Source organism: Balaenoptera musculus, chromosome 7, assembly GCF_009873245.2.
Source record: "Balaenoptera musculus isolate JJ_BM4_2016_0621 chromosome 7, mBalMus1.pri.v3, whole genome shotgun sequence".
Classification (NCBI taxonomy): Eukaryota; Metazoa; Chordata; class Mammalia; order Artiodactyla; family Balaenopteridae; genus Balaenoptera; species Balaenoptera musculus.
The window spans coordinates 80,691,909-80,717,599 of NC_045791.1; the positions used below are offsets into that span (position 1 = coordinate 80,691,909).

The 25,691-nt window shown below is 35.8% G+C and overlaps 1 protein-coding gene across 3 annotated transcripts in view; it reads left to right on the forward strand.

The window, feature by feature from the left end:
• LOC118897925 (cytochrome P450 20A1) overlaps positions 1-24,779 on the forward strand; it is a 73,427-nt gene extending 48,648 nt beyond the window's left edge. For all 3 annotated transcript variants that reach the window (XM_036857564.1, XM_036857565.1, XM_036857563.1), the window contains exons 12-13: positions 14,152-14,241; positions 14,391-24,779. In XM_036857564.1, the coding sequence (XP_036713459.1) occupies positions 14,152-14,241; positions 14,391-14,541 (241 nt within the window). In that variant the 3' untranslated portion in view covers positions 14,542-24,779. The remainder of the gene's footprint in view (positions 1-14,151; positions 14,242-14,390) is intronic.
• Positions 24,780-25,691: the final 912 nt, after the last annotated feature.

Here is a 25,691-nt window from a genome sequence, read left to right on the forward strand (position 1 = left end):
TCTATCCTAAAATCTATTTAATTACTTAATCTCTACAATTATTCTTTAATTTCAATGGTATTTTGGAGTTCTTTTACTGATAAGTGGGTATTTTTAAATTAATTAATTTTATTTTTGGCTGTGTTGGGTCTTTGTTGCTGCACGCGGGCTTTGTCTAGTTGTGGCGAGTGGGGGCTACTCTTTGTTCTGGTGCACGGGCTTCTCATTACAGTGGTTTCTCTTGTTGCGGAGCACGGGCTCTAGGCGTGTGGGCTTCAGTAGTTGTGACATGCGAGCTCGGTAGTTGTGGCTCGCGGGCTCTAGAGCGCAGACTCAGTAGTTGTGGCGCACAGGCTTAGTTGCTCTGCAGCATGTGGGATCTTCCCGTACCAGGTCTCGAACCCATGTCCCCTGCAATGGCAGGCAGATTCTCAACCACTGCACCACCAGGGAAGCCCTGGTAAGTGGGTATTGGTTGTGCAGTTTCTTTGTTTTCCTTCTTTTGGTCTCAATTATTAAGCTCTTTAGTCGAATGCAGAAAATAGGTGTTGTGTGTATATTGCTATGTGTGAGAACAGCAAGGGAGGGAAAAGGTGAAGAATAAAGCTGATATTGTTTGCCTCCTAGGTAGGCATCTGGTAAATCCGCCTTAAAGAAATGGGTTAAGATTTACTGCCCTGGAAGAAGGTTATACATTGAGTTGATTGGGACTAAGAGCTGTGTGAAACGCAGGGGACAGAGTTGATGGTATGGTTGAAGTAGTAGAAAAACCTACTTGTGGAATATAAGGATGGGACATTTTAAGTGTTCCTATCATTTTAGTTTTTAATATTACAATGACATTAAAGGGGAATCTATTAATAAATGAAATAGCAGTCCTTCAAAATCTTCTGTAAAAATTAAGTAAATTTTATATTCCAAGGGGCTTTTGTAGCAAAATTAAAGATATACATTGGTTTAAAAAAAGTAGGCTTATAATTATAAAAAATTAAAATTTCAAATTTTAAAACCTTAAAAAAATTTCATGTGGAAAAATGCCAAGTTTTTGATAAACTTTAGGCGTAATGCGAAAAGCATAAGAACTTTGCTGAAACTTTTGACACTATTCCTATCCTCAAAGCACTCAGAGAATCTAGATTACAGATTGAAAATACTGAAAGGAATATATGCTAAAGTGTGGAAATCATTTTTACGAATCAAATGCAGTCAAACTTAAGAAATATTATTAATAATGTTGTATACCAAGGAAAAGCTTTCTTAGGTTGTGCAGCTCATCACCCATCCCTTGTGAAAAGTCCAGAGATTGATTTGTGTCAGCACCTTGAGAGGATCCTTGAGAGACTAATTCACAGTAGCAAAAATGTTCGTAGACTGAGATAGACCCTGTAGAGATAATTGATTAATTACAGTTTAAATATGTGTCACACAGAGGAAGATGAAGAGGTTGACTTTTTTCACTATATTTAATGCTCTTGTGGTCAACAAAGGATGTTGCATATCTTTTTACAGCTGAGTAGTATTCTATCGTATGGATGTGCAGGGTTTGTTCAACTTTAACCCACTGAAGGACATTTGGTTTGTTTGCAGTGTTTTGCTTTTAAGAATAAAGCTGTTATAAACATCTGTGTACAAGTTTTGTGTGAACATAGGGTTTCATTTTTTAGGATAAATGCCCAAGAGTATGATTGCTGGGTTATGTGGTTAGTGCATACTTAATTTTGCAAGAAACTGCCAGGCTATTTTTCTCAGATTCTTAGCAGCAGTGTTTTGAGAGATTCAGCTTCTCTGCAGCCTCAATAGCATTAACTATTGTCACTATTTTTTATTTTAATTGTTCTAATAGGTATGTGGTGATATTTCATTGTGGTTTTTATAAGTTTTTTTTTGAGTGAGTAGCTGACGTTACCTTATTCTCCCTATAGAAAAATGTCTAGATATGATTTATTTACAGAAATAAATACATGGAAATACATTATTACTGTTATTGTATTGGCAGTGTCTCAGAGGAAGAAACCCTGGGTCAAATTCTATGATTTAAATGGATCATAATGTAAATATTACTTTATACCAAATAATGAAATATTATCAACTTTAAAAAACCAGACTGAAATAGAATTCTCAACTGAAAAGAATGAAGACAGGACTTCCCTGGTGGCGCAGTGGTTAAGAATCCGCCTACCAATGAAGGGGACATGGGTTCGATCCCTGGTCCAGGAAGATCCCACATGCCATGGAGCAACTAAGCCTGTGTGCCACAACTACTGAGCCTGTGCTCTAGAGCCCGCGAGCCACAACTACTGAAACCACGTGCTGCAACTATGAAGCCTGCGTGCCTAGAGCCCATGCTCCGCAACAAGAGAAGCCACTGCAATGAGAAGCCTGCACACTGCAACGGAGAGTAGCTGCCACTCGCTGCAAGTAGAGAAAGCCCGCGTGCAGCAACAAAGACCCAATGCAGCCAAAAATAAAAAAAAAAAAAGAAAAAAAAAGAATGAAGACAAACATTCAAAACCTCAGTATGGACTGGGACCAAGATAGTGACATAGCAGGCTTCTGAATTTCCTTCCTCACACAGATGCATTGAATGTACAGCTACACATGGAGCAATTCCCTCTGAGAAAAATCCAGGAGCTAGCTAAGTGACTCCTACACATTGCGCAAATGAGAAAATACCCACATTGAAACAGGTAGGAAAGACTGAGACACATTCTTGCCATAAACCCCACCCCCAACCCAGTGCCATACAGTCAGGAGGGAACCCCCAAGTCCCAGCTTCTCCCTGAGGATTGAAGGCTTTGGACCACACATTTAGTGCCCTGGCTTTAAAGACTCCCACCTGAGGAGTGGGCTCCTAAAACATCTACCTCCGAAAGCCATCTGGGCTTGCATTCATGAGTCCCACAGGACTGTAGCAAACAAAGAAGCAGTTCTTAATGGGAGCATAGTGTGAGCACAAGCATTCATCATGGCTGTCCCCATAGGGCTCAGCATAGAGGGAACAGGAAAAAATGCCTGTCTCCCAGTCTTTCTCTGAAGGAGGTTGACTACATACTTTACAAGCTGCTGCCTGAAGGTCCAGCTTCTAATTGGCATGCGTCTGGGTATACTGGCTGTGATCCTCCCCGGAGCCTGGGGGAGTCAGTGGACACACCCCCAACCTTCTCCTTCTGGTTCACTCCAACAATAAAACCAAGTCGCCAGCATCTCCCTTGCACAGACATCTAGTGTCCCAACTTTTATGGCTGCCATGCGAGGGAGGGATATGCCCTAAATCTCATAGCTCTGATAGCTAGTATATCTTGCATGCATAAGTCCTATGGGACTATAGCAACAAAGAAGCATATGTTAATAGGCATGGAGGTATTTGTGGTTAGCCCCCACCTTTCAGTGCATAGGAAGCAGGCAAAAATGCCCATCTCCCAGTCTTTCTCTGGAAGGAGTTTGACTACATACCTCACAAGCTGTTGGCTGAGGGTCTGGCTTCTAATTACCACCATCTAGGTGTTGACTGTGATCTTCTGGACCCCAGAAGAGCTGATGGGTACTTTCCTCACCTTCTCCCCCCAACTTTATTCCAACAATAAATCCAGCTTGCAAGTATCTCCCAGGAAGGCGCTTGTCCACACATCTAGCAGTCCAGCTTTTATATCTGCCACCCAGGGGACAGGCCCCCATCACCCAGCTGTGATAGCTTATGTGACTTGCATTTACAAGTTCCACAAGATTATAGTAAAGAAACAAACAGTTTTTAAATGGATGCAGGAACACCCCCTATGGCTATACACCCAGGCTCAGCACAGAGGGAGCAGATAAAAATGTCCATCTCCCAGTTTCTCCTTGGAAGCAGTTTGACTACATGCATCCTTACCTGTTTTCTGGCAGTCCATCTTCTAATCAGCCTGTGTATAGGTGCTGACTATGATTCTCTCCTTTTGGACACTGACAGGTCATGACATACCCTCAACTACTGGGAGCAACTGTGAACAAAGACAGCGGGTTGGACAATCACAGAGGTTTAAGAGGCAACCAGGAAGTCAGGCTGGGCTAATTAATGAGCTTCATCTCCTACACAAGACTGTGACAGCAGTCTATTTTATTAGATAAAATAGTCTGCTGTAAAGTGATGACACTGGAGAAAGACTGGAAAAGCCATTGCTGGCTTTCCGTGAAAAGCCATATGCCAAGGAGTGTGGGCAAACATAGGAAGCTGGAACACACAAGGAAATGATATCTACTCTAGAACCTCCAGAAAGAAGTGCAGCCCTGCTGACACCTTCATATTAGCCTGAGTGAAGAAGGAGCCCCCCAGGAAGGAATTCTGGAAGATATGCCCTTGGATCCTGACAGTGAGGCTTATGAAATGCCTTCTGAGGAACAATACCAGGCCTATGAACCTTAAACCTAAGAAAAATCTTTGCTTCCAGTTTTCTGAGATCTGCTGACAGATGTTCCATCCTGTACAAGTGCTCAGTTCCAAGGTGCCCAGTAATGACATTTTTTCAAAGTTTTCACAGTGCATTATAAAGTAGAAGAATGTTTTATCTGATATAAAGAAACCAACACAAGGAGTCATGGAAAATGTAGAAACAGGGGACTATGTTCCAAACAAAAGAGCAAGATAAATTTCCAGAAACTGATCTTAATGGAGATGTGATGTACCTAATGAAAGAATTCAATATAATGGTCATAAAGATTGCTCACGAAGGTCAGGAGAGCAATGCATGAACAAGATGATAATTTCAGTGAAGAGATAGAAAATATAAAAATGTACCAAACAGAAATCACAGAGCTTAAGAATACAGTAACTGAATTGAAAAATTCATTACAGGGGTTTAACAGCAGATTAGATGAAGCGGAAGACAGGATCAGCAGATTTAAAGGCAGGGCAGTGGAATTCATCAGAGGAGCAAAAAGAAAAATGAAAAAGAGTGAAGATAGCTTAACGGACTTATGGGATATCATCAGGTAGTCCAATATACACATTATAGATGTCCAAGAAGGAGAAGAGAGAGAGAAAGGGACAAAGAAAGTATATTCAAAGAAATAATGGCTGAAAACTTCCCTACCTGGGAAAAGAAACAGACATCCAGATCCAGGAAGCCTGAAGAGTACCAAAAAAGATGACTCTAAAGAGACACACACTGACATATATCATAATTAAATTGTCAGAAGTTAAAGACAAAGAGGGAATTTTAAAAGAAGCAAGAGAAAAGCAACATGTTATGTACAAGGGAACCCACATAAGATGCTCAGCAGATTTTTCAACAGAAACCTTGCAGGCCAGAAGGGAGTGGGCTGATATATTCAGAGTGCTGAAAGAAAAAAATTGCCAATCAAGAATACACTACCTGGCAAAATTGTCCTTCAGAATTGAAGGAGAGGTAAAGAGTCTCCTAGACAAACAAAAGCTGAAATGTTAAAGGGAGTTATTCAAGCTCAAATGAAAGGATGCTAATTAGTAACATGAAAACATATAAAAGTATAAAATTCATTGGTAAAGGTAAATATATAGTTAATGTGAATACTCAAATATTGTAATGGTGGTGGGTAAATAACTTATAACTGTAGTATAAAGGTTAAAATACAAAAGTGTTTAAAACTGCAATAATTTATTAATGATACACAGTATAAAAAGATGTAAAATGTGACATTAGAAACATAAAATATTGGGGGAGAATGTGAAAATGTAGAGCTTTTCAATGCATTTGAAATTAAGTTGTTATCAGATTAAAATAGGCAGTTATAACCATAATATATTTTATGTAATCATCCTTGTAACCACAAAGCAAAACCTATAGTAAATATACAGTGTATAAAGAGAAAGAACTCAAAGCATCCCACTGTAGAAAATCATGAAATCACAAAGGAAGAAAGGATCAAAGGAACTACAAAACTGCTGGAAAAGAGTTCACCAAATGGCATTAGTACATCCATACCTATTAATAGTTTCTTTAAACATAAATGGACTAAGTTTTCCAATCAAAATACACAGGGTGACCAAATGGATAAAATAACAAGATGCAACTATATGCTGCCTATAAGAGAGTCATTTCAGCTATAAAGACACACAGACTGAAAGTGAAGGGATGGAAAAAGTTATTCTGTGCATATGGAAACCAAAATAAAGCAATGCTAGCTATACTTACATCAGACAAAATAGATGTTAAGCCATAAACTGTAACAAGAGACAAAGAAGATCATTATATAATGATAAAGGGGTCAGTTCATCAAGAGGATATAACACTTGTACATATTTATGTACCCAACTTGGAGCACCTAAATAAAGCAAATATTAATAGATCTGAATGGAGAAATAGCAATAAAATAATAGTAAAGGACTTCAATACCCATTTTCAACAGTGGATATATCACCTAGACAGAAAATCAATAAGGAAACCATGGACTTAAACTACATGTAGACCAGATGGAACTAACAGACATATTTAGGACATCCTATCCAACAGAAGCAGAATACACATTCTTCTCATGTGCACATGGAACATTCTACAGGATATATCATATGTTAGGCCACAAAACAAATCTTAATAAATTTAAGAAATTTGAAATCATATCAAAGATCTTTCTGACCACAAAGGGGAAGAAAGCAGTAAGAATCTCACTAAAAAACAGCTGTAAGTATGATGTGTATTTCCAGAGAATTGCATTTAACTAATATTTTTATGTAGTTAAATTTGCTTATAGTGGTTTATTACAGTTAAACTGCATACTTACTTGCAAGGTACTGTAGCTTATAATGAACTCTTAAATATCTTGTTGATGTCTTCATAGACCTCATTTTCTTAGACAACATACAAATAGATAAATTGCTAATATTAAGAATGTGTCAAGCTTGTAAACCTAACTTTTAAAATGCCAGATTCTTTTTTGATTAAATGTTTCAAAATCCTGGGTGGGAGTAATTGAGTTTTTTGTTGGATTAAAAAAAATGGAGATTAAACGGTCTACTGAATATGCTTCTGAATAACCAGTGGGTCAAAGAAGAAATAACCATTGGGAATCAGAAAATATCTTGAGACAAATGAAAAAGAAAACATGGTATAACAAGATTTATGGGATGTAGCAAAAGCAGTTCTAAGAGGGGAGATTATAGCAATAAACACCTACATTAAGAAAAAAGAAAGACATCTAATAAACAGCCTAACTTTACACCTCAAGGAATTAGAAAAAAAAAAAAAAACAACGAAGTCCAAAATTAGTAAAAGAAAATAAAGATCAGAGTGGAAACAAATGAAATAGAAACTAGAAAGACAATAGAAAAGATCAGTGAAACTAAGAGCTGTTTTTTTGAAAAGGTAAACAAAATTTACAAATATTTAGCTAGACTTAATAAGAAAAAACAAGGGAAGGCTCAAATAAATAAAATTGTAAATGATAGAGGAGACATTACAACTGAGAACATAAATACTAAGGATCGTAAGAAATTACTGTGAATAATCATATGCCAACAAATTAGATAACGTAGAAGAAATGGGTATATTCCTAGAAACATAAAACCTACCAAGAAGACTGAATCATGAAAAAGTAGAAAATCTCAACAGACCAGTTATTAGTAAGGAGATTGAGTCAGTAATCAAAAACCTCTCAACAGAGAAAAGTCCAAGACCAGATAGCTTCCTTGGTAAATTCTACCAAACACTTCCAGAAGAATTAATGCCAATCCTTTTTAAACTCCTCCCAAAAATAGAAAAGAAGAGTACATTTCCAGATTCATTTTATGAGGCCAGTATTACCCTTGACGGAAGCCAGAAAAGGCCACTACAAAAAACTATGGGCCAATATCCATAATGAACATATATGGAAAAAATCTTAACAAAGTATTTGCAAACCAAAATCAGTAGTACATTAAAAGAATTGTACACCATGATTAAATGGGTTTTACTCCTGGGGTAAATCTAGGATGGATGGTTCAACATATGCAGATCAATCAGTGTGATATATGACATTAACAAAATGAAGGATAAAAACTGTATGATCATCTCAGTAGGTACAGAAAAAGCTTTTGCCAAAATTAAATATCTTTTCATGATAAAAACTCAACAAATTAGGTATAGAAGGAATGTGCTTCAACATAATAAAGGCCATATATGACATGCCTATAGCTAACAGCATACTCAAGGGTGAAATGATGAAAGGTCTTCCTTTAAGATCAGGAGCAAGACAAGGATACCCACTCTCACCACTTTCATTCAACATGATATTAGAAGTCCTAGCCAGAGCAATTAGGAAAGAAAAGGAAATAAAATCAGAAAGGTAGAAGTAAAATTGCCTTTACTTGGAGATGACATGATATTATACATAGATCACCTTAAAGATGCCACCAAAAACTGTTAGAATTAATAAATGAATTCAGTAAAGTTTCATGATTCAAAACCAATATAAAAAAGTCAGTTGCTTTTCTATACACTGACAACAAATTATCAGAAAGAAAAGTTAAGACAACAATCCCATTTACAATAGCATCAAAAATAGTAAAATACTTAGGATTAAATTCAGTCAAGTAGATGAAAGATCTGTACTCTGAAAACTAAAATATTGATGAAAGTAATAGAAGAAGATGCAAATAAATGGAAAGATAATCTGTGTTCATGGACTGGAAGAATTAATATTGTTAAAATGTCCCTACTAGACAAAGCAATTTACAGATTCAGTACAATCCCTGTCCAAATCCCAATGTCAATTTTTATAGAAATAGAATAAACAATCCTGAAATTCACAGAACCACTAAAGACCCAGAATAGCCAAAGCAATCTTGAGAAAAAAGAACAAAGCTGGAGGCATCACACTTCCTGATTTCAAACTATGTTACAAAGCTTTAGTAACCAAAACAACATGGTAGTGCCCTAAAAACAGAGATGTAGACCAGAAAAATATAGATACATAGATGGAGAGCCCAGAAATAAACCCGTGCATATGTTGTCAACTAATTTCCAACAAAGGAGGCAAGAATATGCAATGGAGAAAGGTTTAGTCTCTTCAATAACTGGTGCTCAGAAAACTGGATATCCATATGCAAAAGAATGAAACTGGATCCCTATCTTACAGCATGCACAGAAATCAATTCAAAATGGAATAAGACTTGAACGTAAGACCTGAAACCCTAAAACTCCTAGAAGAAAACATAGTGCTAAGGTCCTTAACACAGGTCTTGGTAGTGATTTTTTTGGATTTGGCACCAAAAGCAAAGGCAACAAAAGTCAAACTAATCAAATGGGACTATGTCAAACTAAAGAGCTTCTGCACAGCAGAGGAAACCACCAACTAAATGAAATGGCAACCTATGGAATGGGAGAAAATATTTGCAAAGCAAATATCTGATACGGAGTTAATACCCAAAATATATAAGGAACTCCTACAACTCAATAGCAAAAAAGAAACAACCCAATTAACAAATGGGCAAAAGGGGAATTCCCTGGTGGTCCAGTGGTTAGGACTCTGCACTTACACTGCTGAGGGTGCGGGTTCAGTCCCTGGTCAGGGAACTAAGATCCCACAAGCCACGCATGGTGGACAAAAGAAAAAAAAATGGTCAAAGAACCTGAATAGACTTTTTATTTTCTTCGAAGAAGACATAGAAATGTCCAACAGGTACATGAAAAGGTGCTCAATACCACGAATCAGATAAATACATATCAAAATTGCAATGAGAGATCACCTTATACCTGTTAGGATGTCTGTTATCAAATAGACAAGAAATAACAAATGTTGGAGAGGATATGGATAAAAAAAGAACCCTTGTACACTGTTGGTGTGAATGTAAATGGGTACAGCCACTGTGAAAAATAGTATGGAATTTCTCAACAAGTTAAAAATAGAACTACCATGTGAACCAGCAGTGCTACTTCTGAGTATATATCCAAAGGAGACAAAATGATTTCTTAAAGAGATATCTGAACTCCCATGTTTATTGTAGCATTATTCACAAGGATGGAAGCAACCTAAGTGTGTCTGTCAACTGGTGAATGGATAAAGAAGATGTAGTGTATATATACATACAATAGAATATTATTCAGCCTCACAAAAGAGGGAAATCCTGTTATTTGCACAACATGGATGAACCTGGAGGGCATTATGGTAAGTGAAATGAGCCAGACAGAGACAGACAAATACTGCATGATATCACTTACATATGGAATCTGAAAAAACAAAAAAACAAAAAACTTCCAACATAGAAACAGAGAGTAGAATGGTTGTTGCCAGGAGCTGGAGTGTTGGGGGGTGAGGAGTAGGGAGCAGTTGACAAATGGGTACAGACTTTCAGTTATAAGACGAAAAAGGTCTGAGGATCTAACTAACGTATGACATGGTGATTATGGTTGATAATACCATATTGTATATTTGAAATTTGGTAAGAGAGTAGAAATTAAGTATTATTATCACACAGACACAAAATGGTAACAACATGTAATGTGATGGTTGTGCTAATTAACTTGAGGGTGGGAATCCTTTCATAATGTGTATGCTTATCAAATCATCATATTGTACACTTTAAATATACTACAGTTTTGCAGTTATAAATCAATAAAGCTGAAAAACTTTAGATTAAAAAATCCTTCAGCATTTGAGGCCAAATTATCTATTTTTCATTTTTATTTTAATTTTAATCCTTAAAATTGTGAGGTATTTCATAAAATAGTTGGACGTCTGTATGTCTTCTTTGGAGAAGTGTCTATTTAAATCTTCTGCCCATTTTTTTATTGGGTTGTTTCTTTTTTTGATATTGAGCTGCATGAGCTGTTTGTATATTTTGGAGGTTAATCCCTTGTCGGTCACATCATTTGCAAATATTTTCTTCCATTCTGTGGGTTGTCTTTTCGTTTTGTTTATGGTTTCCTTTTTTCTGCAAAAGCTTTTAAGTTTAATTAAGTCCCATTTGTTAGTTTTTGTTTTTAATTTTCATTACTCTAGGAGGTGGAGCCAAAAAGATACTGCTGTGATTTATGTCAAGGAGTGTTCTGCCTATGTTTTCCTCTTTTATGGTATCTGGTTTTACATTTAGGTCTTTAATCCATTTTGAATTTATTTTTGTGTATGGTGGTAGAGAAGGTTTTAATTTCATTTTTTTAAACGTAGCTGTCCAGTTTTCCCAGCACCACTTGTTGAAGAGACTGTGTCTTCTCCATTGTATATTCTTGCCTCCTTTGTCATAGATTAATTGACCAATGGTGCTCAGGTTTATTTCTGGGCTTTCTGTCCTGTTCCATTGCTCTCCAGGTCTGTCTTTGTGCCAGTACCATACTGTTTTGCTTACTGTAGCTTTATAGTCGGAGGTCAGGGAGCCTGATTCCTCCAGCTCCATTTTTCTTTCTCAAGATCGCTTTGGCTATTTGGGGTCTTTTGTGTTTCCATACAAATTAAAAATTTTTTTGTCCTAGATCTGCAAAAAATGCCATTGGTAATTTGATAGGGATTGCATTGAATCTGTAGATTACCTAGTTTAGTATAATCATTTTGACAATATTGATTCTTTCAATCCAAGAATGTGGTATATCCATCTGTTTGTGTCATCTTCAATTTCTTTCATCAGCATCTTATAGTCTTTGGAGTACAGGTCTTTTGCCTCCTTAGGTAGGTTTATTCCAAGGTATTTTATTCTTTTTGATGCAATGGTAAATGGAATGGTTTACTTAATTTCTCTTTCTGATCTTTCATTGTTGGTGAAGATGACTAAAAAGCACTTGAAAATATGCTCAACATAGCTAATTATTAGAGAAATGCAAATCAAAACTACAATGAGGTATTACCTCACACCGGTCAGAATGGCCATCATCAAAAAGCCTCCAAACAATAAATGCTGGAGAAGGTGTGGAGAGAAAGGAGCCCTCCCACACTGTTGATGGGAATGTAAATTAGTACAGCCACTATGAAGAACAGTATGGGGATTCCTTAAAACCTAAAAATAGGGTTGCCATATGATCCAGCAATCCCAATCCTGGGCGTATATCCGGAGAAGACCATAATTTGAAAAGATACATACACCCCAGTGTTCATTGTAGCACTGTTTACAATAGCCAAGACATGGAAGCAAGGTAAGTATCCCTCAACAGAGGAATGGATAAAGAAGATGTGGTACATATATACAATGTAATATTACTCAGCCATAAAAAAGACTGAAATAATGCCATTTGCAGCAACATGAAAGGACCTAGAGATTATCATACTAAATAAAGTAAGTCAGACAGAGAAAGATAAATATCATATGATATCACTTATATGTGGAATCTAAAAGAGTGATACAAATGAACTTTTTTACAACGCAGAAACAGACTCACAGACTTAGAAAACAAACAGGGTTACTAAAGGGGAAAGTTGCAGGGTGGAGGGATAAACTAGGAGGTTGGGATTAACATATACAGACTACTATATGTAAAATAGATAATTAACGAGAACCTAGTGTATGGCACGGGGAACTCTAGTCAATATTCTGTAATAACCTATATGGGAAAGGATTCTAAAAAAATAGATATATGTGTGTATAACTGAATCACTTTGCTGTACACTTGAATTGAACACAGCATTGTAAATCAACTATACTCCAATATAAAATAAAGATTAAAAAAAGTAGTTGGAAAAAATCAAGTTTGATTCTCTTTTGATCTGGAAACATAGGTATCTTCAAGTAAACATTTAGGGTCTCAATTTTCAAGATAGTTTACAAAAGGAAAGGCTGATTAAATTTGATACAGTTTTTTATATGGACTGTAATGTAAATATAGTATATTCCAAAAGTGAAAGGTAATCTACACTTTTTAAAAAGGACAATGAAAGCAAGATTCCTTTTTTTTTTTCTCAGAGTTTAGATCTTTTAAAAACACTTGTTTTTGAGGGGAATTTTTATGCTCCTTGGTGGGTGGGTTGTTTTCGTTTAATATATACATTTCCCCATTGACTTTTTTTTTTAAACATCTTTATTAGAGTGTAATTGCTCCCATTGACTTTTTTTTTTTTTAAATGGGATTTATTTATTTATTTAGTTATGGCTGTGTTGGGTCTTCGTTTCTGTGCGAGGGCTTTCTCTAGTTGCAGCAATTGGGGGCCACTCTTCATCGCGGTGTGCAGGCCTGTCACTATCGCGGCCTCTCTTGTTGCGGAGCACAGGCTCCAGAAGCTCAGGCTCAATAATTGTGGCTCACGGGCCTAGTTGCTCCGAGGCATGTGGGATCTTCCCAGACCAGGGCTCGCACCCGTGTCCCCTGCATTGGCAGGCAGACTCTCAACCACTGTGCCACCAGGGAAGCCCAACTCCCATTGACTTTTTACAGAGTAAACTTCTGTACAATAAAAGATCCTTCTTAGCCTCTTCATTTCCCTCACTTATTAATAAGTCTGGGTCTCATGTAATTGATGAATAGAATTTTTAGTCTGGTGTCTCCAATCTTAAGAACTAAAATTTGACTTAAGAGGCAATGTAAAATGCCTCGCATATTGATCCGATGGTCTCATGTAACATATTTTGAACACTCTTAAATGTAAATATTCATTATGTGATTTTGTATGATTTATCCTTAAATCTCATAAATGATATAGTTGCATGTTACAGTTTCATTCTTCGATGATTCTAGAGAAATGTATTTTGCATCTATTGTTTAGAAGTAGAGGCTTCCCTGGTGGTGCAATGGTTAAGAATCTGCCTGCCAATGCAGGGGACACGGGTTCGATCCCTGGTCCAGGAAGATCCCACATGCCGCAGAGCAGCTAAGCCCGTGCACCACAACTACTGAGCCTGCGCTCTAGAGCCCGCGAGCCACAACTACTGAGCCGGCGTGCTGCCACTACTGAAGCCCGCACGCCTAGAGCCCGTGCTTAGCAACAAGAGAAGCCACCGCAATGAGAAGCTTGCGCACCACAATGAAGAATAGCCCTCGCTTGCTGCAACTAGAGAAGGCCTGCTCACAGCAACGAAGACCCAGTGTAGCCAAAAAATAAATAAATACATAAATAAATAAATAAAATAGAAGTAATAAAGTAAGCAAAAAGAGATGTAATATATGTTCAATAGTTTGGGAACATAAAAGGTCAAATTTAAATATAATGTGACAGCAGTTTCTATCTTAAGTAGTTTTAAAACTTTATTACATGCCTGTGTTCTTATAGTGTAAATATGTACCATGCCAGTGGAGCTCTGTTGTGATCAGGCCCAAATCTTCTTTTTAGGTTTGATCCAGAGCGGTTTGATGATGAATCGGTAGCGAAGACTTTCTCCTTGCTTGGATTCTCAGGCACACAGGAATGCCCAGAGCTGAGGTGAGATGATAGAGAAACGAAAAGGAAAGGAAAGATGCTAGACTTTGTACTTATAATTTTGTTTATCACTGTTGATGGGAATGAACAATCTATATAGTTAAAGTATAGTTGTTAATCTTTAGTAACCAGTTGACTTTCTTCCTGACTAGGTTTGCATATATGGTGACCACAGTACTTTTGAGTGTACTGGTGAGGAGACTGCACCTACTTTCTGTGGAGGGACAAGTTATTGAAACTAAGTATGAACTGGTAACATCATCCAAGGAGGAAGCTTGGATCACTGTCTCAAAGAGATATTAAAATTGTATACACTTAACTTTGTTGAGGGAAATGACTGTTTAGAAAATATGTATTGAATCCTTTTATAAGCCAAGCATCATTGTATAATATAAACACCTATTAGTACTTCATCATGTGAATTTGAATTTTTGTATATCAGTTTCTTAATGCATCATATACTTTTATACTTATTGCATCAATATAGTGATAATTTTAATGGGAGGACTTCTACTTTTAACTTTTGTTTTATCAGTTTCTATGTCATTGTTTTCATGTTCTTAGCCTTAGTTTGATCTCTAAAATTAATATTCTTGAAGAGAAATTATTTTTCACAATAATATTTTTAAAATATTCATAAAAGAGAAAAATAACTCATATTCACACTTTCAGTAAATCCTCTTAAAGGGGACTTTACATAAAAAGGAAAAGAAAAAAAGGACTTTATATAATTTTATTTATTAGATTAATATTTTTATTTTCTGAGTATAAATTAGTTTGTGTTTAATCATTGTTATTAGGTTTGAGTAATTCAGTGAATAACATACCTTGTATTTGCTTGTATGCCTTCCCAGACAACAGTGTTTATTTCATGACTTATACATTGCTCATCATTTTGAACAGTTCTGAATCATTTGGAAAATAATACAGTTAGTTCTGAATGTGTTTTGAAGTGGTGTCCTTCCTAAGTAGCAAACTAAGAGTGAGGCTTGTCTGTCCTTTTTTTGCTGGAAATTGTAGTAGCACTGTATTACTCCACTAATCATCATTTGTGGAAAAAATAAATTCCTGAATTTATTTATTATTATGTCATATCCTAACCATAAGAAATGAGAGAGCATTAACTAAAAACTGAAACCAAATTTAAAAGAAAGAAAACAAAGATGGGTGAAAATATTTGCAAAATATATGACAGAAAGGGATAATATCCATATTACATATAAAGAGCTCATACAAATTGGTAAGAAAACATACAGTAGATAAATGGACAAAACAGCTTTTATAAGGGGAAACAGCTAATAAACTTTTAGAAAAATGGTCAGTCTCACTAGTAAGCAAAGAAATATTGGGGATTTTTCAAAAATAAGTATCTTTCAAATTTACATTTTAGTACTGGTAAGTTTTATATTTAATGCTTTTTTATTGACAGCATTGTATTTTAGTTTGCTTTCTTTGGTTACACTGTTCTTGAAGAATTCTTTTTTTTTTTTTAATTTTTTAAAAATTTTTTTAAGAATTCTTTTTTTAAAATATGTTTTTTTAAAGATAAAAGGAGATATGAAGGAAATATGCCAAGTGCTGATAGAGAGGAAAGGAAGAATAGTGATAAATGTTTGCAGATGGGCTTATTTTTGACACTGCTGAATTTCTCTTGTAATTTTAGTTTCAAGAATGTACCCTAGTTATTGAGTTATTTTATGTTGTGTTTATGGTTATATAGCTAACATTTTAGACCTAGTAATAAGTAGTTAAACATAGAAACTAAGTAACTAGATGCAGCCTTTATTTCTGACAAAAACATTTAATTTATGGAATAATTTAAATTCTGAAACTTTAAGTGAAATGTATTCTTAGTTCCTAGCATCATGTTTCTACAAAGGCATGTTGTTACATTTATTCCCTGTCACCTATCATATTATATGGTTTTGCATATAAAGAGCATCTTCCTTTGTTATCCAAGTACCTTAACTGGTTTGGAAACTGGCACTGGAAAGTTAGAGTAGCCAGTTGATTTGTAAACCAAGTGTCAGTAAAATCAGATGAGGTAAGTGGAATTTTAAAGCAAGGGAGACCTGATCAGCCATGATCAAGGGAAAAACAGGGTAACTGAACCAGAGTCAGGGTGTTGGCATGTTGCCAATAGTGAGACAATGTATAATAATGATGGAATCAAGGAAAATAGAGCATAGAAGAATCAGGTAAATAAGCATATTTTATCCAGAGTTACATAAATAACTTGAAACATTAAAAATAAGTCATTTTTCTAGAGGATTTTTAAAAAATAAAAAATACTGTTAATCATATGTAAAATAAGTTATCCATTCACTGTTGTTCTTACGTGGCCCTTTGTATTTGTCAAATGACCTAAATTTTAGTAGCCTCAGTGTTACTGATGGCTCGTAGCATGGCTCTAGCAGGACTCTTAAGTTTTATAGCTTTTTGGCTTTTTAAAAACTATTTCTTCACTGATTTTGATCTACATTCTTTTTGATAGTTCAGAAGTTTATTGTTAAAAACATCAACACAACACATTTTTATGGAATGAAAGGGCTCTTCCACACTTTGTGCTAATAAAATTCAAAACAGAATTAATTCTGTGCATATGTTTGGGAAAAATGAAAAACTCACATGCTGTTTGGCCCACAAATGTGCAGTTTCATTTTTTGATATAAATAGATTCTATCTTATTTATAGACTTAATATCAAAATTTATTTGTTTTCTTTATATTAAAATAGTTTGTATTTTAAAGACAAAATGCTCTATTTTTTATTGGAAAATTATATGGGTTTATTGTAGAAAAATCTAGGAAACATAGAAGCACAAAAATAGGAAACTCCATCACCACTATTTGAACTTAACCAGTGTTAAGCTTCTGAGGTGGATCCTTCTACTTTTTAATCCACATGTAATTTTTACAGACATATTATACACAGTGTTCTCTTCATTTAATATGTTATGAACCAGTAGTGTTTTCCACAGCTGGAACATTACTATTCTTCTCACTCAGAATGTAAGCACAGACTTGTCAATCTTTTTCTCTGCCTCTTTCCCTTCTCAAATATTGTTATTCTTTTCAACTTTAAAAATGGCCTTACTTCTCCATCTATTCTATCAAAACAGTTATATATTAGTAGAACCAAGTTGCTAAAGTCATAGCATAATCTAGGTGTTACAATGAGCATTTAAGAAATGAAATTACTCCATTATCCTAAGAAAAATCTTCAATATAATTAAGTTCAAATTAGGATAGCATTTCATCTTTTAAGAGGACATTTTAAGAATCTTTGTTGTTGTTTTTGGACTCTGGGGGAAACAGATTAAAATTCTTCCCTGAAGACATGTTTATTTTTTTCTCCAGACCCATAAAAAGTACTGTTACCCTTTATAAAATGTACCTTTTTTTCACATGCGGTTATGTTGACACATTGAAAACTGCTTAAAAAAACATAATTCTACTGAGTGTGTAAAAGTGAAGACATGGCTGGTAGAATCAAGGAGTCATTTAGTAGCTGTGAGAAGATAGCTGCGAGAGAAATGGACACTATTTTCAAGGGTGGGTTTTTATATTGTCAACAAGTTGATGCTAACGACCTAATTTTTCTTCTTAGCCAGTCCTATGCCTGTTTCCTAAGTTCCTAAGACCAATGATGAAGGTGGAAGGGGAGGAGTTGGGGGAAGGGAGGCAGTGACAACAAAGCAGTTGCTGTTATTGCAGAAGTCAGAAAATCAGCGTGCCAAAAAGGCTGGATACTGTGTTGCTTTGAGCGTTGTCAGTGATCTGCACTGATAAAAAGGAGTGAGACTGAAACTTGCCAAAGTAGAACAAGGGACTGGAATGAGCATTTGTTAGAAACCAAATTCTTTATATACCCATCTCATTTAGTCCTTAGAAAGTAATAGTAGGTACAGGTAGGACTAACTAAAATAGTTCTTCATTCCTGCTAGAAGAAATACTGTAAATAAAGACAGCAAATACTAGCTAAGAAACAGTAAAAGATCTAAACTTCAGATTATCTTAATAGCTTCAGTGGGGTTTAGTGGGGTTTTTGTTCTTACTTAAGAGAGAACCAAGCAATAGTTTCAAATGATGTACAGTTCATAATAGCTAAAGAAAATGATTAAAAGAGTAATGTAACAGCAGTATTAAAAGAAATCTCAAAGGAAACTAAATACTGCCAACTCAACTGCCACTTGTACAACTGTTTAAATTTTTTCCTGTTCCCACATACGTATATTTTTACCTATTGCAATCAGAACAATTTGGTCTACTTTTCATTTAATTCATTTCAGACATTTTCTTATGTTACTTCAATTTTGTAAGGTCTTATTTTGGGGTGGGAGTAGACTTTAAAATTACAATAGAAATCAATTTCATGTTTGATTTATAGAATTTTATGACACTGAGTGAATGGATAATTGTAAAATTTGAGCTGGGAGCCATTTTGTAAAATATCCAGACAGTAAACAAAAGGCAGGAAATGACATTCCTTCTTCCAGTTGGCTTCCCATTCAGTCAGTTTACAGTTTGGTGGCTGTCTTTCTACAGATTGGGAATGGATCTTGTTATAGCATGGATAAACTGCCAGGAGCAAATAAGTCACAAATAATCCTGTTTGGTAGTTTTTTAAAAAATCTACATTTATATACATCTAAAATACTTGCAAATTCTTGTTTTAATTTTTAACACATGATAGTAGTGAATGAAACTTACTTTGTAACTATATCATAGATAAAGTTGTAACGTGCCTGTCTCCAAAAAGGCAATCAGTAAATATTTTTGAATAAATGAATGAAATCTTCATTGAGGTTTTCTCTGTATATAGAATAAAGGAGATTATTGAAGTTACTTAATAGTTGAAGAAGATTTCCAGATAGCCAAACTACCTCTAATGCTAATAGCACTTTGTGATATGCTAAGTACCCCATTGCTGGAAGTATTTAAGAAGATGTTGTATGGACATCTTTCAGTGATGCCTGTATTAGGTGTGAACATAGGTTTATAATAGCCTATAGTTCTACAAAATATCAACCAAAATAGTTGGTAAGCAAGTAGTCCTTTGTTCCTTCTGTGTCTTATCACTAGATCATCATTAAAACTAGGAAATGTTTAAGGATCAGAGTTTTTTTATTAGGTTAGCAACAGCATTATTTCCCAAAGTGTGTCTCATGGTACCCTATCCTATGAGATACTCTGAGAAAAAGTTTCCTTGATCGTATTCATTCTCAGTTTATATACATACATTCTTTCTCAGAATGCGTATTAATATATTGGAAGAGCTGAGAAGTTCTACTGTAAGGAAACCTATTTTAACTTGGTGTAACACTGAGTGTTCCAAATGTATTTGATGAAGGTACCCCTTTTTCAAGTTATACCTATTATCCTGAAAAACCAGTGTTTCATGGAGATGTAGTGTTCAATAGATCTATAGATGTTGTGTCCAAAATGATCTACAGACAAAAGGAGTCTAAAGGAACATCTGTCTTAGGTAGTTCTTTAACCTATGCATGGTGCAGAGATTCTCCAGACTAGGAGTGACCGTATTAGAACCAAGGCACCTGAATTCCATGTTCTCTCACTCCCTCACCTCCTCCTCTTTTCCCTGTCAGAGGACAGAGCCCTCTTACTCTCCTGACTCTGTCCTTCTCCTGACTTCCATTTCTGTGCAAAGAAATGTGACCCATTTAGTTAGGCAACACTTTTTTATTGGTCACTTAATGTGTGTCAGATCTTATTCCAGATGCTGGGGATATAGCACTGAGCCAGACAGACATGGAATTTACTGTGTTTTCTCTCTTCTGTGCTTCACCCCAGGAGGAAGAACCCCAGAGTCTCATGTGCCAAAGCTTAACTTTCTAGCACTTGAGCTCTCTAGGTCCTGGGTTTGGAAGCAACTCAAGGACCCTTTAGGTTAGTGGCTGAAAGGGACAAAGGAAGGAACTTGTAGTTGACTACATGACAAAGAACAGAAGGCTTCAGTTACAGGCTGTAGAGGCGGAAGAAGCACAAGGAACCGTTGGGAGTCAAACCATTCTTTTTGTTACTTTTAGTTTATGAGCAAGAGAATTAAACTACATATCTTCTCAAGGAAAACTGTCAACACTGATGCTGAATAGAAATACTGGAGATTGTTCAGAGTGAGAAGAAACAAAGCTAGGAATTGGTTTGACTAGGTTAAAGAGCAATATTGATTATAGTCATTTGTATGAATTGTTCAGTTATACTGCAGCACTAGGTGTGTTCATCTTTCATGATTTGTTGCTGTGTTGCGAGGTCAGCAGCTAATAGATAATTGATTTTTAGAGCTTAAAAGGACCTTGTAGAGATTATATGGCATAGCCTGCTCACAATTTAAAATTTTGGAGGGGGCAATCTAGGGCCTCTGGGAGTAGAAGAGTAACATTATTTGGCTTTCATTTTGGATTTTCTCATAGCCTTCCAAAGATAGGTGCTTAAGTCAGTGCTGTTATTATATTCATAGGATTTTGTTAAGCTTTCAAGGAAGTGTAGATTCAAAGGGAATTGGAAAAAATTTGTTTAATATTCTTGATACAGAGCCTTTGAGGGAGATGCAAATGTGTTTTGAATGTTAAATTTACTTAGATTTAAAAATACATATCTTCAAGCGAAGTTGCCATGACAACCTTTCTTAATGTGTGTATAAAATTTATGTCTGTCTCTGAGGTTTTCATCTTTCTCTATACAGGGTTTAATCACAAGAATTGGGCACTGTGGTGTATTTCTATCTAGATGGTGCCCTGTGGGAATTATATAATTTTGAGAAATGCAAATCAAGCATCAGAGCAGTTCTGTAGCATGGTGATCCCACCAAGGTAAATGTCATCTTGTTCTCTCCATGATCAGAGATTGATCTGGCTTCAAACCCACAATGAAATTCTGGATTGAAATAGAACCATGAGTCTGTTCTGAGTTTCTGTTTTTTTCATATTTAGAGGATTTGTAGGAGGGCCCTAGGAGGTTTGGGAAATTTTGGACTAAATCTCTTGGATAGCCCCCAAACTGATCCAGTCTCCTTGGGATCATCTAAATCTAATCCATAGTATAGGTTGACTCAGAACCACCAGAGACAGCTCTATAATGGCCAGCCATGTGCACAGAGACACCCCAGAGACTCCTTCTGGCCTGAACTCCAATCCAGCAATCCTAGAGAGATACCATTATCAGACCTCTTCACTTACTTTTACCTCACTTCAGATACACTTGTCTATCAGTCTCTCTTTTGCATGTCAGGGGCCAGGAGAAGAGTACTAGGATTTTGGACACCCAAAGTTTAGGAGGAAGGAATTCTCATCCTCAATTCTGGAAATACGAATTTATTAAGCAGTAGAATAAGGGGGTAGTCACTGGTACCTTCTGGTAACTATGACTTGACTTTGAGAACTCTTAACATGGCTGCCTGAGATTTTGAGATGCTTGCTAAAGAGCTATGTTTGTTTGTGTTTTATAATTTAGTTCTTCTGTGGTATAGTAAAAAATAATAATAATAATTTTTTTTTGCAATTTAAGAACCCCTGAAGATAATTAATTAAATTGAGATTAGAAGTATGATCTACTAATGTGCTAGCTTTGAATTTACTTTAGTCTTAATAGACTTTGTAAAACTATGTTACATTTAAGAGACTCCACGGATATGTTCTAATCCAATAGCCTTATAAAAGGGGGAAATGAAAGCTGAGAGAACTTATTTTATATGAGAATTTGCCCAGGCTAGCACAATTTTTTTTCCGCAAACTTGTTCAGAATGTGATTTCCTTTTGGTTTCATATTATTCTCTAAAGGATGAATTTAAAACCAAGGAAAGGCCCCCTAAGCAAAAAGAATTGCCTAAATTACTATACTATGCTATTGATAACTGGGAGAAATAGGATAATAGTCTCCTAAAAACAAACACTTGAAAAGAAATGTCCCATCTATGATGGGACATGCTATGATGTTTATAACGGTTTGGGGGCTTATTTTTATTGTAAGAGGCACAATCAGGGCCAACTACATAATTTGTATGCCCAGTGCAAAATGAAAATATGGGGTCTTAGCTGGGGATGAAGTCAGTCTCCCCCCTTCCCACCATTGGGTCTGCTCTTTTAACCTATGGTTGATGAGAGACCCCCTCCCCACCCCACCCCCAAGGGATTGAAGTCTCCATGCTGGGACAATGTTGTTTACCTGGATCAGGGGTAGGCAGAGGAGCCCCGCCCAGTTACCTGGTGAACATGCTGTGGTGTGGCCAGCCCAAAGCAGAGATGACTTCTTCCTTGCCCTGCCTCAAAATGCTGCGGAGCAAACTGCTGGCTGGACCCCAGCCCTCCCCACACCTGCTCCCAGGCCCCCATTGGAGGGTAACGTGGCAGAAAGTGGGCCTCCCTCATCAACTCTCCTCCTAATGCAATCTTACTGCTGCTCTGGGTAGAAGGCAGCAGTGGTAATGGGCAGGGATGGTTAGAGGGAGGCCAGGCAGGGTGCAGGGCACCGGGGAGCGGGAAGCTGGTAACTGAGAACATGTCTAGGGAGGCAAGGAAGTAAACTCTAAGCCCCGGGCGTATACTCCAGGGTCCCAGTGGACTTCACTTACAAAATACAAATTCACAAATAAAATTTGAGAATTTCACTGCAGTGCCTTCAAAGTGTTATATACCCCAACACAGGGTCCTCCTGAGGTGTGGGCTTCTGTGGGACTGCACTGGTTGCAGCCCATGAAGCTCGCCCTGGACACATCTGACCTTACACAGCATGGTGCTGTGACTCAGTGGTTTTTGAGGGCTGTGCCTCCTGGTTGTATGCTAGGTGTCCTTGCAAATACCCATAAATGTCTTTTTCATGATTTATCAGCAAGCGATTTAAAACTCTCTAGGATGTCTTAAAATTATTTACAAAATAGGCAACAAATAGATGCCAAACTTAAAAGCAATTTGATAATACAGATTTTTATTAAAGTTGCAAAAGTGATACAGTACACTAAAAGTCTCTTATCTGAAGCCCCATTTCACTGATGGAGCTCTTACTTTCCTGTATTTTAATAATTGCCAAACATTTTCTGCTGGAAGGTAAAATGGGATTTTTCCCCGAAATATCATTATAAAACCCTATGAAATATTTCAGTGATATGAGTCATTCACTTATTCATATGGTTGGACATCTAGATAATAGAAATCTGTGAGAAATATATTGTTAATTCCTGTGGAGGAGGAAGGAAGAAATCCTACTGATGTATTTTAAGTGTAGTTAAATTCAGTATTCCTTGCCATTTTAAAATACCAAAGTTATTCTCTTCTGCTCCTTTCTTTCCAAGAGGCTACATAAAATTACTTCGACAAGGAATATCATGAGTCACTTTTTTTGCTGTTAACCTCTTCTACATTCCATTTCATGAACATAGCAATCGGTGGTCAATGATATTCTTAGCAACCTTGTACTATACTAGTGAGACTTATTACCATATACCATGATGTTTAGTTAGCAAATTTGTCAAAGTATAACCTCTTTGTTTGCAATATTACTGAAACTGATAAGAAACAGATTATTATAAAAAAAATTAGCAGCTTTGAAAATCATACATGCTGCAGTGAATATTCAGCATACAGGTTCTAATGGTATTAAAGCATAATCAGAAAAACGTATATTTCAAACTCTTAGCAATTCATGTTATTAAGTGAAGGTCAATATAGTTGTCAGTAATAAAAACCTAGTTAGTACATTTTGAGGCTTGACGCTCTATAAAACCTTTAACATAATTTAAGACAAAGTGTGAACAAAAGTAGCTAATTTTAGAAATCCAATTTTTGTGAACTGATTGGTGATCTGTCTGCTGTGGGAAAGGATGATCTGTTTTATGCTTTAGCTCTGAAATTCACTGTTTTGGTGGGGGAGGGATATGTAAAACCAATTTTAGTAGAAACTTAAAGAATTGAGGACTTTTTATTCTTTGAAAACATATGCCTTTCAAGATAAATTATCTACCCCATTGGTTATGTCTATACACAGAGATACGTTGTCATGAAGAATTTCAGGTTTATATTGTCCACATTCATGGTTTGATGGAAAAACTTTTTTCCTCTTTTCACTTTTCACAGGAAAGGGAGCTATTTTGTTGTCTCTTATAGGAAACTATTATAGATTCTAAATATTTAAATATAATCCTTCCAGGTTGTATCTTGGGTATATGTTATTTTCTCTCCTTTCAAGAGTGATTTCTTCTTGAAAAATGCTTTTTATTGGGTATTGGTTAGTATGAGGGGACTATTGTTGATTTTGTTAGATGTGCAACAATATTGTGGTTATGTGGCAAAATATCCTTGTTTTTTAGAGATATATACTAAAGTATTTAGGGGTTAAATGTCATGATTACTGTAATTTTCTTTAAAATTCTGTATCATAAGAATAATATAAAGTAAAATAGAAGCCATTGTTACATCTCATCAGTGGATGTTTGTGTATTCATTACACCATTCTCCATACTGTATGTTTGTAATTTCCATAATAAAGAGACAAAAAAATGACTTTCAATAAAAATGAAAAAAATATGTATGAGACTTGTGGACTCCTGACTTCCTGAAAATGGGAGGGTTTTTTTTTCTTACAGACTAATTTTGGAGGATTCTTTGTATTCTTTCCAGTCATTTTTAACTTATTTCTTAAAATGTGTATTCATGTAGCTATAGAGCATGGAATGCTCTATTGCACAGTAAAGCTTTTTTTTTTAGTAGTTTGGTACATTTTTAACCATTAAATAAGTATCCCTAAAATTGAGACCAAGGTTTATATCACTAAAACTGAAACCAAAGTTCCAGATGATAAAGTGTGCCTAAAAATATAAGGCTTAGATCCCGGTCATTTATCTTCTGATCACATACAGAAAATCTGTTTCAAAGATTTAATATATACACATTATATGCACTTGGTATTAAAATTTCCTGGGAGTCTTAAATTTGATTAAAACCCTAAAATGTGTATAAATGTGTATGAAAATATTAATCACTGATAATTATTTTTCTTGTTTGGGGTAAGAATAGGAACTAAGTTAACCATGTCATTGCTTGAGTAAAACACTCTGCATTTCTCCTGATTACTACTGTGTAATATCTCAAACAGGGAACTGAACTGCTGAAAAAGGAATTCTTTTAAATTTCATTGAAATACATATTCATTCGTTGAACTGTATATGTACATATATATCCAACTTGGTATTGCCTGATAAAATCATATAGCAGCCAGAAAACTAGTTTTGAGATTCTCAAGGTAAAGAAAGAAAACAGTCCCAAGTATCTTCATGAAGAAGGATGACATTCTTATAGTTTCTTATTTAATAGTTTCCAAGCATTTAATGTAAAACCAGGAAAAGGGATAAATATTACAGAAAGTGCCATTGTGTGGAAATGAGACAGATGGTATTCTTTAGGTGCCATAGATATTATTTGTTCTCTAATAAATTTTTAAAAT